General features: G+C 41.2%; 1 protein-coding gene across 1 annotated transcript in view; it reads right to left on the bottom strand.

The window, feature by feature from the left end:
* The window catches only part of ccdc93 (coiled-coil domain containing 93), a 69,679-nt gene extending 60,474 nt beyond the window's left edge, over window positions 1-9,205 (bottom strand). Inside the window, exons 1-5 of the mRNA XM_048599230.1 lie at window positions 8,873-9,205; window positions 3,793-3,906; window positions 3,217-3,311; window positions 2,571-2,682; window positions 1,579-1,677 (exon numbers count right to left, since the gene is read on the bottom strand). Coding sequence (XP_048455187.1) covers window positions 1,579-1,677; window positions 2,571-2,682; window positions 3,217-3,311; window positions 3,793-3,906; window positions 8,873-8,956 — 504 coding nt within the window. The 5' untranslated portion in view covers window positions 8,957-9,205. The remainder of the gene's footprint in view (window positions 1-1,578; window positions 1,678-2,570; window positions 2,683-3,216; window positions 3,312-3,792; window positions 3,907-8,872) is intronic.
* Window positions 9,206-17,988: the final 8,783 nt, after the last annotated feature.

The raw sequence follows: 17,988 nt of genomic DNA, 5'->3' as shown, positions 1-17,988 counted from the left end.
TTTTGATGACGAAGAATATTTTACTCCCTTTGTTTATTTGGAATCCATTTCTGAAATCAGCTTACAAGCTTCCTACAACTAAATGATGAGCACAGAGTCAGCAGTTCTATGCTTTCAGCAGAAAGAGGAGGTTGTTTTGACTTTGTGAGCTGGTTGCAAGAGGGAGGCAGTCTCTAGGCAAAGGGATTCAGACTGCGTCCAATGGTTCAAGAGACTTATGCTGGCATAAGTCACCGGTGTGTATATATCATGGTGGTGAATTTAAGAAACTCTGAAAAGTATGGAACGTACTTAACGTACATTCAAAGTTACTACCTGGCAAAACACAGGGGCATGGGACCTCACTGGAATCTGACAGCGACTATGGAATATCCACTGCAAGGACTTAGTTCTGAGAAAAACGTAATGTGCAATCAGCATAAAGAGGAACGTTCCTCTCTGTAGTTCAAAGCACAAGCTGCTCACAAAAAGAAAACAGTTTACTCAAAGGCATTTTGTCATTTCGTGTAATACAGGTTTTAAAATGTGAAAATTCGTTCTCATTCTTTCAGTTAAGCAGATGTCAATCTCTTAAAGGAAAATTAGTCTTTACAGTTTTCCAGTGCATATCATTTTAAGAGGGCAGTTTAAAGAGAATTTGATCCAAGCTGATTTACTAGCAAACATCCTGAAGGATACAGTTTTATATTTTAAGAGAAATTTTGCATTTTGGATGGAAGTCCTCCACCAGAACTGCATGGTCAGGTTAGGTGATCTTTAGAGAACTGACTGAAATAACTGTTCAAAGGTTCACATTCTTATTACATACAGATTCTGAAGTATAGTTGCCAGATTCTCTCTCATTTTATTAACGATTTTCAGCACTCATGTTATGTCTACTTTTGATTTCAATTTCTTAATCAAGCATTAGAACATAAGGTTAAAAAGAACAAAAACAAATTGGAAAATTTACATATGTCCATGTGTTTTCATATTTAGAGTCATAGAAATGTACAGCACAGAAACAGATCCTTCAGTCCAACTCATCCATGCTGACCAGATATCCTAAACAAATCTAGTCCCATTTGCCAGCATTTGGTCCATATCCCTCTAAACCCGTCCTATTCATATACCCATCCAGATGCCTTTTAAATGCTGTAATTGTATCAGCCCCCAACATTTCCTCTGGCAGCTCATTCTACACTCGCACCACCTTCTGCCCGAAAAAGTCGTCCCGTAGGTCCCTTTTATATCATTCTCCTCTCACCTTTAACCTATGCCCTCTAGTTTTGAACTCCCTCACACTGGAAAAGACCTTGTCTATTTAGCCTATCTATGCCCCTCATGATTTTATAAATCTCCATAAGGTCACCCCTCAGTCTCTGACGCTCCAGGGAAAATACACCAGTCTACTCAGCCTCTCCCTATCATTCAAACCCTCCAAACATGTAACCCTTTCAAGTTTCACAACATCCTTCCTTTAGCAGGGAGACCAGAATTGCAAGCAGTATTCCAAAAGTGGCCTAACCAATGCCCTGTAAAGCCGCAACACGACTTGTTACACTATAATAATAAATTTAAACATAATGGGAAACTTACCTCAAGTAGACTGTGGGTTTTCTGAAATTGGGAAACTGAAAAAGATCGGATGTAATCTCCCATCTCTTCCCTGGTCTCAATTGCACGTTTTACCAGCCACTTGAAAGTGAAAATTATGGATTTGAAGTGTTATTCAGCAAAACTAGCATGCTATTTCTCAGTTACCTTAAAAATTTATCCAAGATCACAAATACAATAATAAAGTTTACAACAGCTAACCCAAAGGTTTCAGATATTGGAAGTCTGTCTTCAAAATAGCTGTTCTAACAAAGTGGTAGATTTGGACAGAGGGAAACAAAAATAGTCAAAAAACTGCTGCTCATTTAAAAACCTGAAAATAACGATATCTTGCTGCTGATAGTATGTGAAATCCTGCAGGACAAATGCACTAAGGTTATGGACCTTTAAAAGGATTCTCAGGTGAGAAAATACTCAAAGCAAGTGAAGGCATTGTACAATAAAACCCTTAAATTGGAGCCAAATAAAACTGTTCAAAATCAAGTTAGGAATTTCCTTTTGACCTGGGATTAACGTTCAAAGTTTCTAAACTTTTCTAAAACTTCTTCGAAGGTACATTAACGGCTCAAAGCAACATGGCCAATGATACAAACTGAAGCAAAAATGAGTGATTTAAAATCAACTTACAGATTGATAGCTTTTAGTACATAAGTGCTTTTAATTTAAAGTAGCACTGCAGTTAATCACAATTTTATACCATCAGATGCATGTCAGACATGAGTCAATTATGGAGCCACTTGAAATTTCTGCGAAAAATGGCTCTTAACTTTTAAGTGAATGAAGTACACTTTTGGAGGGAACACTAGTAATAGTTTCGTGATGTCAAACAATAAGAGACACAAGCAATTCATGTTTTCTGAAGCATTGTGCTCATTACAAGAATGCTGCAATATTCAAACAATTAAGTTGTTTAAATTACAAAAATTCTTTTTTTATTAATATTGACAATTGCTCAAAACAAAGTACAACGGTACCTGTACAACGGGGAATATGTGTATGAAATCCAGACCTTGGATCTGATGTGGTTCTAAGCAATGAGGACACTTCATAGTTGGCAAAACAGACACAATCTTTTCTGTCAATGCTCTGTGTAAAAACAAAATGTAAAAATAATCTTCCAGTGATATTACAAGGTGATTACCAGATAACTGGAGCAAAAGAAACCTACAGAATACTATCTATAAAGTAAGGCAATTGTGATTTTAAACTAAGCTATACAAAGGAATTACTTCACTTGTTGAAATCTCATGCATTCAAAAGTGTGATGTTACCTGAACACTATTTTACATCCACAAGCCCTCTAATGGTGACCAGTCCTGTTCCAGCATTTCTCACTAGCTGTTACATCCTAGCTTCCAAGCAGATTTGCTTAACTTAACACTTCTCTATCTGTAAAATTTTCCTCAAAGCCCCAGAAACAAATATGCTTTTTGTCAACTCTCCAGTCCTGCTAAAAATATATCAGGTAAAATACATTCTTAACTGAGCAAAGAACGAAGACATTTTATAAAACTTTAAAGGTCTCATAATAAGGCAAGTGATTTTTAGTCATAGTTTAAACTTCAGATATTATATTTCATTCAACTGTGAAGATTAATCAAAATATTTCAAGCAACTTACATTTTCTGGCCAATTGTAGAATTTTCTTGAAAAAGCAAATCAACATCAATGTCAAAGCTGCAGGTTGTAATACACCATGTCATCCCACCTACAACCTGTGAAGAAAAAGTAGGTCCTATTTTTCCCCAAAGTTCTAAAGTGAACGACAAATAGCTTTCTACACAGACATAATGAGCAAAATTATTTGATATGGAACAAAATCCATGTGAAGCAAAGATCGTGTTTCATTTTATATTTCCTCCCATCATACAAAAATCCATAAAGTTAAAGTTAAACAGCAATTTTCAATAAAAATTTGAGCATAGGTACTCAATCTTCTATTATTTTTCTTTTATGCTGGGAGCAATTTTTCTCCAATACGAGCAGTCATATTACATTACGACCTTTAACTATGAGTTATGATGGATCGTTATGATGTCACTATCTGGCAAAAAAAGTCACATTTAACTATTACATCAATTTCAACACATTGTTGTACTTCTGGCTATAAATTATAGAGCAATGACAACATATTTACAATAGTGAAGTTATTAATTTGGTAGGTTAGTAAAAGAGAATTGAATTTATAGTTCTCACCTTGTCAAATGGCGACAATCCTTTAATTCTAGCCCTGAAGTATCCAGCAGCAACCAGCAATTCTAAAATTTCTGTTAATTTGATACTTTGTTCCTCATCTTCGCGAGTTTCAACCTGTAAACAGAAAAAAATCAGAATTACTACTACAAAAAATTGCACTCCATTGTCTTATGTTAAAACTCCAGTGTTGTCAACAGACTATTAGTTACTGTCCTGGTTTCCTGAATGCCGGAGGGGTAATCACCCTCAGGTTAAACCCACCAGTCTGCTCTCTCTAATGAAAGCGCAGCCTATGGTCCTCTCGGAGTATGGCAGCTTTAAAGCAGAGACCCAAACTAACACATCTGGGAGAAAAACTAATTGCTGAAGAAACTCAGCAGGCTTGGCAGCAGCTGTGGAGGGAGAAAGATTGACCAACGAGGCCAATCCAACTCTTTTTAGAACTGAAGGAGACTGGAATATTTTTGTTTTGTTTTATTTATTCATTCATGGGAAGTGGGCATTGCTGGCTAGGCCAGCATTTACTACCCATCACTAGTTGCCCTTGAGAAGGTGAGCTGCCTTCTTGAACCACTGTAGTGCATTTTGTGTAGGGAGAGTTTCAGGATTTTAAACCCAGTGACACTGAAGGAATGGTGATATATTTCCAAATCAGCATGCTGAGGTTTGGAAGGGTTTACCACTTATACTTCCCTCAGCCAATAAATCAGAAATCTATGCGCAACACTAACTGGAATAAATGCCGAGAGTGGCAAAGACACAGAATGTACCCTAGTGGAGACTTCAATGTTCATTAACAGGAGTGGTTCAATAGCAATGCTACTGACCAAACTAGCTGAGACATACAAGACATCTAGTAAAATCACGATTAGTCAAATTTGGTTAATCGGTCAACCATCCCTGCCAGTAGAACAGGAAATCCAACAACCAGTGATTAGCTGAAGTTTCAGACCAATAACTTCAGATCAGCCGAATTCATGCATTTCTATCGCATGACAACACCAAACTAAAAAGGACAATGGCAGAGTTAGGCCATACTACAGCTTGAAATCTCAGGTGACAGTGCAGCGATGACAGAAATGGCCTTGTCATGCATGACTAAACAAGTATGCACTCAGGATGTTCAATGTGGATTAAACTGGACTATTCTGTCTTTTATCAAATCACTCTTTAATGTTTAAAGATGAACTGCAAGGATGAGAGTGAAGCAAGTAATGTGGTACTTTCTAGTCCACACGAACATGAATGGCACTGAAAAACTGACAGTTGTGATTGTAACTTCTTGAAATTTCCTTCGCTGCGAATGATCATGCAGCACAAGGCTAACAAAACTACTTGGATCACCTGCAGCATGAGAACTGGATAAGGAAAGTGGACAAAAATCAATGGGAAGAAAACAGAAGAAAATCACTCCAATGACCTTGAAAAGTCCAATGATCACATACTCATTCATCTGCCTGGTTCCCTAGCTGAAGCCACAAATGCCAGAGATGTCTCTGTATTTTGCACTTCAACACAAAAATATAAAGTGCACTTGACCGCATGACATAGTAGACTTGTCTGAAGACAACACACAAAAGAATACTGCAACTTGTCCAGAGTCACCTCCCAATGTATTTCAATACTGTAAAAAGTTAGGTAATTGTAAAAATATGATCAAAGTGAATAATAAATACTTTTTTTAGTTACTGCAATAGTTCCATTTAATATTTTCAACTGAGTGTGTTGGCAGGCAAATCTGGTTACATAAATGTTTCTTTAGCTAATCTCAAAGCTCTGCCCTTACTGCATTGAGATCTTTATGTTAAAGATTTATTTGTTTAATAACTTCTAGCTCAGCAATGGGTCAAATTGTAGTAATTTTCACCATTCTTTTTCCCCCCCATGTGAAATACAAAAATAAAATATTGAAAGAACGTAAAACATATGCCATTAGATTAGTCTTTGTGTCATCAAAGTTCAAAATTTAAACAGTTAATTTTGTTTCTCATTTCACAGATGAAATATGGGATCGCAGTACCTTTGTTGATTTACATCTTAATTCCATTAGCTGCTTTGACTTCCATTGCTGATAGTTTGGAGATGTGTCGGTTTTGTGATAAGTAGTGAAGTTTGAAGCTCAGCAGCAATTTTGTTAAAGAATACACAATTGCTTTCAAATGACTCCAGACCACATCTCAGTAACTTGGCAATGATTGCCAAGAATAAACCTACAGGATCTTTTCTAAATATTTTAAAATTACCTTACTTTGCTGTATTGTAATTTCACTCAACCAAAAATAAAAGTTTTCCAAGAGGTGAAAGCCAACTCAACTGCAATCACAGGACTTATCATTTCATTCTTTTTCAAACAGAGGTATAATACTTATAAAATGTCAGCAAAGTAGTAATATAGCCAGGCAGTAAATCTGCAAAATCTATGTTGCATCAAATCTAGTTCCCTCCACATTCAGGAAAATAATACCTGGTGGATACTAACTGCTTTTCTCTCACCACGTTACAACATTAGACAGAGTTGGACTGGAAGGAGCACATCTGAAAAGCAGCAGACACCACAATCTGAGACTCAACAACTACAGCATGAAAAAGTGATGTAGCACATAGAGCACATGACACCAATGATGATAAACTCTCATTACTAAGAGATTCAAGATATCAGAGTAGAAACCAAGTTGATTTAAAATGTGCTTAACGTTATGTAGTGTTTATATAAAAGTATAATATTTCCACAGTCTGTGAAGTCATAATAAATGACAATCAATTTAAAGTGTTACTAACCACAAAGTGCGGCAAGAATAAATTTCTCAAAAGGAGTGACACCTGGAATGTTTTTGTATGAAGCAAACAAATGGCTATAGGGAGGGAAGGCTCTTGTGACACAGTAGTAGTGTCCTTACCTCCGAGTTAGAAAGCCTGGGTTCAAATCCTACCTGCTCCAGAGGTGGGTAACAACATCTCTGAAGAGGTTGATTAGAAAATTATCAAAGTGCTATAGGGAAAGTAGCAGGCTAGTTTTCGCTTATCATGACCTTCCCTCCACCAGAAGTGGAGCTGTTCATGGATAACAGCATAATGTTCAGCACCATTTGCAACTCCTCAGATACTGAAGCAGTCCCTGTCTAAATGCAGCAACACTTGGACAATATTCAAGCTTGGGCTGACACCTGACAAATAACATTCATGACACACAAGTTAAAGACAATGGCCATTTCCAACAACCATCATACCTTAATATCAAGATGGTAGAAGGTTTGGGCTCGAGTTAGAGCTTGTCCACTCCGACTGCTTTTCTTTCTTTTTACTTAACTTCTGTTCTAAGCTCAGGCAGCATTGGTGGCAGCAAGGAACCACAGCGTGGTCTCAGGCGAGCCCGGGACCTGGCATCAGAATCGGTGACTGCTACATCAGCAGGGATGACGTTGGTGTGGTAGGTTCAGCGACTTTGCTTTTGGTTGGTCCTGACGCTGGCTGTGGCAAAAGGGCATCACTGCAACAGCAACTAGGTGGGCCCAGTGTCGAGAGATGCAACTCTGAAGTTGGTTGGCCTGGCACAGGTGGCGCTGAGAGGGTGGCACAAGAGAATCAGCACAACAGCAAGAGGTAGCACCTGAAGAGTGGTGACTTCAATGCTGTTTGGGTCTGGTGTATATAGTGGTGAGGCGGTGGAGCAGGCATTGATGATGATGACCTGGCTCAGAACTAATGGATTGTCTTTAAGCTATAACTATTTTTCCTTACTCAAAACTACTCAAAATGGCACCAGATCTTAGCAACAGTTTTTCTCACTGTAAAATACCTGTGACAATAAAAATCAATGGTATCACCATTACTAAATCCCACACTACCAACATGCTAGCAATTACTATTCACCAGAAACTGAACTGGACTAGGTGATATAAGTACTATGGTTCAAAGATATCAGAAACTAGGAAACTTGCAGCGACTACTTCACCAAAGCCTGTCAGCAAGGCATAAATCAGGCGTGCGATGGAATACTCGCCCACTTACAGTTTAACACTCAAGAAAGTTGGCACAATCCAGGACAAAACAACCTTCTTGATTGGCACATCAACAAACAGTGACTCCCTCCATCATTCAGCAGCACTGTGTACCATCTACAAGATGCATTGCTGAAATTTATCAAGGACTTGTAGACAGTGCCTACTAAACTAACAAACACTACCACCTGGGTGGATAAAGTGAGCAGATAAATGGTAGTTGATAGAGAAAAAAAAAATCACAAGAGCTAAAAAGTTAGTCAATGAGGAAGTGGTGGATGTGGGCACAATTACAATGTTTAAAAGACATTTGTATAAGTACATGATTAGGAAAGGTTTGGAGGGATAGGGGCCAGGAGCAGGCAGGTGGGACTTGATTGTTTGGAATTATGTTTGGCATGGACTGGTTGGATCGAAGGGTCTGTTTCCGTGCTGTATGACTGTATATAAAACTACGGGCTGGAGAAACTCAGTAGGTCTAGCATCATTTTCGGAAGTCAGTTCCGAAGAAGAGCCACAATGAGCTCGAAACATTAAATTTGTTTCTGTCGCCATAGATGCTGCCAGACCTGCCGAGTTTCCAAGCCATCTTGTTTTCATGCCAGATCTCCAGTTTCCACTGTGCTTTGTTTTTATGGGGTTTTTTTGTACATAGATTGCAATCATTTTTTTCGTATTTTTACTTGCAGTACCTTGCCCCTACAGTTGTGTTTGCTTGGGAATGCGCAATCATTTAAGCCGCTCCTCTAACGTGAGCAACGCTACTGGCTGGGCAGACCGATCCATCAGAATGACACTCCCCATAAACAGCTGACTAAATGTCAGTCAGCGCTACGTCCGCTGTCAGGCTGCAGTGAACTCAGCTAAAAGCTGCCAACAGACAGCATGTTACCTACAGTGAGAAGGCAGCAGCCTGAGCCTCCGGGCAGACTTGCACCTCCATTCTCCACTTTTCGCAGCCCTAGATAACAGAAGGCGGACCTGGAGTGAGCTTCAGCAAAAAAAAAAGACACATCCTGCAGATCCTCCTTGTTGCTGAAGAGGACAATTTACCCCTAAAGGTTATAAAGGAGAATCCGTACCTCGATAATGTTGCCCTCTTGGTCGTACTGTGGTCCTAGTTTGGAACCCGTTCGGAGCCGAGAAAAAACTGAAACAGCCGCCATGATACCCGTACTACCACGTCACTTGACCACCGCGCCTCCTTGTGGGATAACTGATGGGTGATCACGTGAGCGGCAGGACGTGGGCGGGGCCTGAACGGCAGACGTGACTTGGGCGGGGCGTGAGCGGCCTTGGTAGTTACGTTATTGCCCCTCAAGACCACTGTCCCTTTCTCTGTCTATGTTCCTGGAGGAAATTTTCCTTTGCTCTCAAAATTGAACCTTTAAAGTAAAATGAAGTATGAATGATGAAAGAAACTGTATTCCTTGTGAATGTTTAAATTAGAACATATGATGTAAACAGTTTGTCAAGCAGCATCAGAGGAGCAGGAAAGCTGACGTTTTGGGTCTGGACCCTTCTTCAATAATGGGGGAGGGGAAGGGCACTCAAATAAGTAGAGAGAGGGGGGAGGGAGGCGGATAGAAGGTGGATAAAGGAGCAGATAGGTGGAGAGGAGATGGACAGGTCAAGGAGGCGGGGATGGAGCCAGTAAAGGTGAGTGTAGGTGGAGAGTTAGGATGGGAGGTTGGTCAGTCAAGGGAAGACGGACAGGTTAAGGCGGCAGGGTTGGGGCTGGTAGGTAGGAGGTGGAGGTGGAGCTGGGTTTGGGTGTTGGTCAATGAGGTGGGAGGAGCGGATATGTGGGAGAAAAGACAGGTCAAGGAGGTGACAACGAGCTAGGCTGGTTTTGGGATGAGGTCGGCGGGTGGGGAGATTTTGAAGCTTGTGAAGTCCACATTGAGACCATTGGGCTGCAGGGTTCCCAAGCGGAATATGAGGTGCTGTTCCTGCAGCCTTCGGGTGGCATCGTTGGGGCACTGGAGGAGGCCCAGGATGGATATGTTTTCCAAAGAGTGAGAGGGGGAGTTGAAGTGGTTCGCAACTGGGAGGTGTTCCCTCCCCACCCTTATCTGCCTTCCGGAGGGACCGGTCTTTCCGTGACTCCCTTATCTGCTCCACACTCCCCACTAGTTCCACCACCCCTGGCACTTTTCCCTGCAACTGCAGGAAGTGCTACACCTGCCCCTACACCCCCCCACACCCTCACCCCCTCACCCCATCCCAGGCCCCAAGAAAACCTTCCACATTAAACAGATGTTCACCTGCACATCTGCTAATGTGGTAAACTGTATCTGCTGTTCCTGATGTGGCCTCCTCTACATCGGGGAAACCAAGCGGAGGCTTGGAGACCGCTTTGTGGAACACCTATGCTCAGTTCGTGACAAACGACTGCATCTCCCAGTCATGACATGTCCACCCTGGGCTTCCTCCAGTGCCACAACGATGCCACCCGAAGGTTGCAGGAACAGCACCTCATATTTCGCTTGGGAACCCTGCAGCCCAATGTCTCAATGTGGACTTCACAAGCTTCAAAATCTCCCTAACCCCGACCTCATCCCAAAACCAGCTCAGCTCATCTCCGCCTCCTTGACCTGTCCGTCTTTTCTCCCACCTATCCGCTCCTCTCACCTCACTGACCAACCCCCACCTCCTACTTACCAGCTCATCCCCGCCTCCTTGGCCTGTCCATCTTCCCTTGACTGACCAACCCCCACCCTAATTCCCCACCTACACTCACCTTTGCTGGCTCCATCCCCGCCTCCTTGACCTGTCCATCTCCTCTCCACCTATCTGCTCGTTTATCCACCTTCCATCTGCCTCCCCCTCTCTATTTATTTCAGAGTCCCCTTCCCCTCCCCCATTACCGAAGAAGCGTCCAGACCCGAAATGTCAGCTTTCCTGCTCCTCTGATGCTGCTTGGCCTGCTGTGTTCATCCAGCTCCATGCCTTGTTATCTCCGATTCTCCAGCACTGGCAGTTCCTACTATCTCTGATGTAAACAGTTGACTTTCAAAATGTGTTTTTACGATTGGGTATTTGGGTACCTCCAAAAATATTCACAAAGAATCTTGAGAAAACCGTAAGAGCTTTGTAACTAGATTACACACGCCCAGAGTCCAGCAAGTGATGATGTTACATGGATTAAAAATCAAATTTGACTGTGGTAATTTAAACTCTGCAAAAACATGAAAACTGGAAAGTGAAGGTGTACGTTTGTTAATTTATCATTGAATGGTCTCCCACGATATTTGACACATAGGTGTTTGCTCCTGCCTGTGCAACTGGATCTTTGACTTTCTGATCTGCAGATCACCATCAGTAAGGATAGGTGACAACACCTCCTCCACAATAATCTTCAACACTGGTGCTTTGCAAGGCTATGTACTCAGACCCTTATTATACTCCTTATACACTCACAACTGGTCAAATTCAGCTCTAACTCCATTTCCAAATTTGCTGATGACACCACTGTAGTGGGCCGGATCTCAAACAATAAGGAGACAGAGTACAGGAAAGAGGTAGACAGCTTAGTGTGAAGACAACAATTGCTGCCTCAAAGTCAGCAAAATGAAGGAGCTAGTCAGCAACATCACGAAGTGGAGTGGAGAGCACACTCCTATCTCTATCAATGGTGGTCAAGAGCTTCAAGTTCCTAAGAGTAAATATCATCAACAATCTATCCTGGTCCATCCACGTTGACACTACAGTCAAGAAAGCACACCAATGGATAAATTTAAAGCTAGACTCACCTTCTCTGTTTTATAGAGACATGGCTCACACCTGCTACACCTGACCATAAGACATAGGAGCAAAACTTAGGCCACTTAGCCCATTGAGTCTGCTCCACCATTCAATCATGGCTGATAAGTTTCTCAACCCCATTCTCCTGCTTTCTCCCTGTAACCCCTAATCTTCTTGACAATCAAGAACCTATCTATCTCCGTCTCAAATATACTCAATGACCTGGCCTACACAGCCTTCTGTGGCAGTGAATTCCATAGATTCACCACTCTCTGGATGAAGATGTTTCTCCTTATCTCCGATCTAAAATGTCTTCCTTTTACTCCAAGTCTGTGCCCTCCGGTCCTAGTCTCTCCTACAAATGGAAACAGCTTCCCAACATCCACTCTGTTCAGGCCATTCTGTAAGTTTCAATTAGATCCACCCCCATCCTTCTAAAGTCCATTGAGTATAGACTCAGAGTCCTCAAACATTCCTCATATGTTAACCTTTTCATTCCTGTGATGTTCTCGTGAACCTCCTCTGAACCTGTTCCAGGGCCAGTAATCCTTCCTGAGATATGGGGCTCAAAACTGTGCACAATACTCCAATAATGGCCTGACCAGAACCTTATGGAACCTCAAAAGTACATGTCTGCCTTTATATTCAAGTCCTCTCAAAAGAAATGCCGAAGTTGCATTTGCCTTCTAACTACTGACTCAACCTGCAAGTTTACCTTGAGAGAATCCTGGACTAGAACTCCCAAGTCTCTTTGCACTTCAGACTTCTGAATTTTCTCCCAATTTAGAAAATAGCCCATGCTTCTATTCTCCTTTCCAAAGTGCATGGCCTCACACTTTCCCATGTTGTACTCTATCTGTCACTTCTTTGCCCATTCTCCTAACCTGTCCAAATCCTTCTGCATCCTCCCCACCTCCTCAATACTACCTGTCCCTCCACCTATCTTTGTATCGTCTGCAAACTTAGCCAGTATGCCCTCAGTTCCTTCTTCTATGTCATTAATGTATTAAGTGAAAAACTATGGTCCCAACACTGACCCTTGCAGAACGCCACCTGTCACTGACTACATCCTGAGAAAGATCCTTTTAACCCCACTCTCTGCTTTCTGCCAGACAGCCAATTTTCTATCTATGCTAGAACCTGGCCTCTAACACCATGAACCCTTATCTTTCTCAGCAGCCTCCTGTAAGGCACCTTGTCAAAGACCTTTTTGAATTCCAGGTAGATAACATCCATTGGCTCGCCTTGGTCTAAACTTCTTATTACTTCCTCAAAAAATTCTAACAGGTTTGTAAGGCATGACCTTGATGAAGTCATGCTAACTTTGCGCTAGTTTATCATGCATTTCCAAATAATCAGAAATTTCATATTTCAGAATGGATTCCAAAATCTTACCCACGACCGAGGTTAAGCTAATCAGCCTAGAATTTTCAGTCTTTTGCCTTACTCCTTTCTTAAACAGGGGTATCACATTAGTGAATTACCTGTCCTCTGGGACCCTCCCTGACTCTAGCGACTCCTGAAAGATTACCATTAATGCCTCCACTATCTCTTCAGCTATCTCCTTAGGAACTCTGGGGTGCACTCCATCTGGTCCTGGTGATTTATCCACTTTGAGGCCGATTAGTTTTTCTAGCACTCCATGGCAGACACCATCTCCCTGGCCTACACTCATCCTTGGAACATCTGGATAACAAGGACACCTACGTTAGGCTCCTACATTTTGACTACAGTTCTGCCTTCAACAGCATAGTTCCAAACCGATTCATCTCAAAACTCAGGAACCTAGGTCTTGACTCCCCTTTCTGTAAGTGGATCCTAGACTTTCTGACCCATAGACAGCAATCAGTAAGAATAGGTGACAACACCGCCTCCACCATAATCCTCAACACTAGCGCTCTGCAAAGGCTGTGTACTCAGCTCCCTACTATATTCCTTATTCACTCACGACTGTGTTCCATTCCAACTCCATTTAAAAGGTTGCTGACAACACCACTGTTGTAGTTTGGATCTCAAACAACGATGTGACAGACTGGAGGAAAGAGATTGAGTACTTAGCAGCATGCTGTGAAGACAACAATCTCTCCATCAACATCAGCAAAACAAATAAGCTGGTCATTGACTTCAGGAAGTAGAGTAGAGGTCACCCCTCTGCCTGCAACAATGGTGCTGAGGTGGAGATGATAAAGAACATCAAGTTCCTGGGAGTGACGATCACTAACAATCAGTCCTGGCCCAATCATGTTGACGCAACGGTCAAGAAAGTATAACACACCTCTACTTCCTCAGATGTAGAACCCTCGGCATGTCCACAAGGACTCTTACCAACATTTATAGATGCACCATAGACAGCATCCTATCTGGATGCATTACAACATGGTATGGCATTTGCTCTTCCCAAGACCGCAAGAAACTACAGAGAGTCGTGAAAACAGCCCAGTCCATCATGCAAAGCAGTCTTCCATCCATTGAGTCCATCTATACTTCCCACTGCCTCCCAAAAGCAACCAACATAATCAAAGACCGCTGCCACCCTGGTTATATTCTCTTTCACTCTTTTCTGTCCGGCAGAAGATATAAAAGTTTGTATAAAAGCTTCTTCCCCACTGTTATGAATGGACCTCTCATATACTATAGTTGACCTTTCTCCGCACCTTCTCTGTAGCTGTAACACTATGTTCTGCATTCTGTTCTATTACCCTGATGTACCTATGTAACGCATGGTTTGCCCGGTCAGCATGCAAAGTAATACTTTTCACTGTATCTCGGTACATGTGACTATAAAAAAATCAAATCAAATCAAAGTTGGAAAATTCAGCTTCTTCTCTGTCTAATTATATCTGTCCATTACTTTCCTTCACCTGTTTGACAGACTGTTGTCCAATATGAAATTTTGAAAAAGCTACAAATTTTCCAGCTAAACATTCGGAAGACTGAAGTCATTTTGACACAATCTTGTCTTTGTTTTTATCCTGGTCACTGTATCAGACTAAACCAGGCTTGTCACAACTTTGCATCACATTGAGTCATGCATTGAACTTGCATCCGCTTTTCCTCTGTCACACAAAACGCCAACTTTTATTTCCTTAATATTGTTCGTCTCCACTCCTATCTAAAGCCCAATTCAGAGGTTTGAGGACACTACATTGCAAAACTGAGGGAGTGCTGCAGTTTCTGAGGCTTTAACCAATATACAATTTGCCTTATCAAGTTGATCAATGGCATTTTTTTTAGGTTTTGTCTAGTGTCAGTTTTCATCCCTCAATAGACATCACCAACAGAAATTATCTGGTCACTTATAGCTGTTTTGAACATTGCAGTGTGAAAATAGCTACAGCGTTATCCTACGTTATACCATTAATTGCAACAGTAAATTCTATTGTATGAAGTGCAAGGTTGTGCTTTTTCATGGACATCTCCAGATACATCAATTCCAGTACTGTTCCTCAGAGTGGGCATGGGATTGAAGGGAATGGAGGTAATTGCACGGGGTTTAGTGGTTAGCACTGCTGCTTCACAGCACTAGGCACCTGCGTTCGATTCCACCCTTGAGGAACTGTCCGCGTGGAGTTTGTATGTTCTCCCTGTGTCTGCGTGGGTTTTCTCCAGGTGTTTCAGTTTCTTCCCATAGTCCAAAGATGTGCGGGTTAGTTGGATTGACTGTGCTAAATTGCCCATAGACTCCAGGGATGTGCAGGCCAGTTAGATTAGACATGGGAAATGCAGGGTTACAGGGGAAGGATAGGGTGGTGGGTCTCGGTGGGATCGTCTTTGGAGGGTTGGTATGGACTCAATGGGCCGAATGGTACCATAGTGATTCTATGATACTGGAGTCAGGGAACAAACCTGTTCCTCCTGGATATACAGGAATGATTTTCAAAGCTGTATTAATAAAACTTGCTTTTAGTTCCCAACTGTAGTAGCTCCTGAAGAATCCTGAGCTGGCCAGATCTGTTGGGAGAGTGCAGTACCATGTATACATATTTAAACAATGCGTGGAGCTCTGCCCATCATTGTCTGTCAGTTATAAAATGCCTGCTATTTGAAAACCATACCAGTGTTACAATTGGGTCTTTAGAGATAAAGGCATAGGAGATTGATAGAGAGAGGAAGGAATGGGAAAGAGAGAGGAATTGGAGGGCGAGGGAAGAGGTAAGTTCTATCAACCCTAATTTTAAGGTGGTATAAGATTCTCATTGAGGTGGTCTTATACTCAATTCTGAGCAGATACTTAGTAGTTTGCAATTGTGCTGCATGGTTGTGTGCCTTGCAAAACCTTTACTGCAATGTAGAAATACACTTGATGTACATTTTCCTTGTCCCATACAAAGAGATAACATTGCTTAGTTAAATATTATGTGTCATGAAATAAAAACTGGAAAACCTCAGCAGGTCTGGCAGCACCTGTGTAGAGTGATAATTTAACACATGACACCAAATGTGGATGTCAGGATTTGATATGTACAACAATTCTTGGGCTGCTGTTGTTCCTGCAATCTCCCTCACGCTTACTTGACCTGCCCTTCTGTTCCATTTGCTGCTCTCCCTTTTTAAACAACATAAAACCCATGACTTTTTCATCTCCCTTCAGATTGAAGAAGATATATTGGGCTTGAAATATTAATTGTTTCTGTCTCTAAAGATGCTGCCAAGCCTGCTGAGATTTTCCAGCACTTTCTGTTTTTATTTCTGATCTCAATAGTTCACTTTTATTTTGCTTTTATTATATGTAATGGCTTATAAATATAACTATTTCGTTTCATTGGTGTTCAGCCTTTTAAAAAAATCTTTAGCCTCAGGTAATGTTTTAGATGTTTCATGTAAATGATTACAAAGGTTTTTGTGTGCTAACCTTTGCAGTGATTGATGGAAATTTGCAGCTGAATGGGCAACAATTTCCGTCAGCATGGGAAGTAATACTTGCCCCAGGTTCAAATACTATACCCTGGTAGTAGACTGCAATGTCAATCAATTTCATCTTTGAAGGAATCTTTGGTGTAATAGTAGGTTCATTACAGAAGATACCAGCGCACTTTTATAAGGCAAGTTTAGTTTTCCAGAACAATTAACTAAAATACGACTTCTGTTCATTATACATTTAAAACAGATACTCAGTTGTTCTAGAGGTATGATGCAAAATGAAGAAAACCTATCAAATCAGAAATCATTTTTGATTTTTCGATCTTTTTATAATAATGTGATCTCATCATATTTTACCATGTGCCTCGTATATCTGGGACTATTACAATTCATGCCTAGAGTGTCAGAGACATGGCAGCAGTGATTGACATTTTCCCACTGAGACAAAATGCTGTTAAAGAAATCGGTTTTGTTATTTGTCATGAGTGTCAGACAATTTAAAACCCTGGAGAGGAAAATGCTCGAGGCAGAGTTATGAGGATCTTGCAGGCTGAATGATAAGCGATAGGACTGCATTCAACTTGTCTTAAATAATATGCAAATAGTACAGCTGATGCATATGAGGCACAACGTATAAAGCAGCAATAATTGGAAAAAAAACAGACTATTTGATGTTTTCCTGCTCATCTTCTAACACTTTGATGGAAGAACTGCTTACATTCTAGAAAAAATGGTGCAAACAACATTTTGGAATATATGCAGAACAATCCCCTGGAAATTAACTAAACCCAATATTAATCTCTCAACTGAAGAAGATGGCATACTCTTATGCACGGGTCAAGCAGCGCAGTAAATTTTTGTCAGCACATTTAGTTTAAGGTGCAATATGGACATTTTTGTTGAAACTTCATCTCCAAGTAACATTACATATAGTCATTTATTTATTTTTATCTATTCATATGATGTAGGTGTTGCTGGAAAGACCAGCATTTATTATCCATCCTCAGGAGGCTTTTGAGAAAATGAATTTGAGCTGCCTTCTTGAATTGTTGCAGTCTATGATGTTAGGGAGGGAGTTCGAGGATTTTGACCCAACCACAATGTAAGAGAATATCAGACAAGATGGTAGAGGATGCAGATTTGAAAAATGCTATTGGAGAAGCCTTAGTGAGTTGCAGCAATATACCATAGTTAATACGCAGTGCAGCAGTGAGGATGCCTGTGGTAGATGGAATGAATGCTTTCGGTGGTGAATTGGATGTCAGTCAGGAGGGCTGCTTTGTTCTGGATAATGTTGGGGCACCTGAGTGATGTTTGAACTTCGCTCAATTGGGCAATTGGAGAGCATTCCATCACACTCCTGACATGTGTTTTGCAGATGGCGGACGGTGCTTTCAGACGTAAAGAGGTGAATTACTCACCACAGAATACCCAGACTCTGCTTTTACAACACTATTCATAGTTAGTTTAATTAGGTGTTTGGTCAACAATTGCATCTTCTAACTCACAAGCACTACCATGTAGATGGACAAGGACAGCAGATACATGAGAACATTACCATCTGCATGTTCCCTTCCAATCTATAATTGTT

Source organism: Rhincodon typus, chromosome 7, assembly GCF_021869965.1.
Source record: "Rhincodon typus isolate 14 chromosome 7, sRhiTyp1.1, whole genome shotgun sequence".
In the NCBI taxonomy this organism is placed as follows: domain Eukaryota; kingdom Metazoa; phylum Chordata; class Chondrichthyes; order Orectolobiformes; family Rhincodontidae; genus Rhincodon; species Rhincodon typus.
Note: the sequence above shows the minus strand (reverse complement) of the source record. Positions and strands in the feature narration are given on the sequence as shown.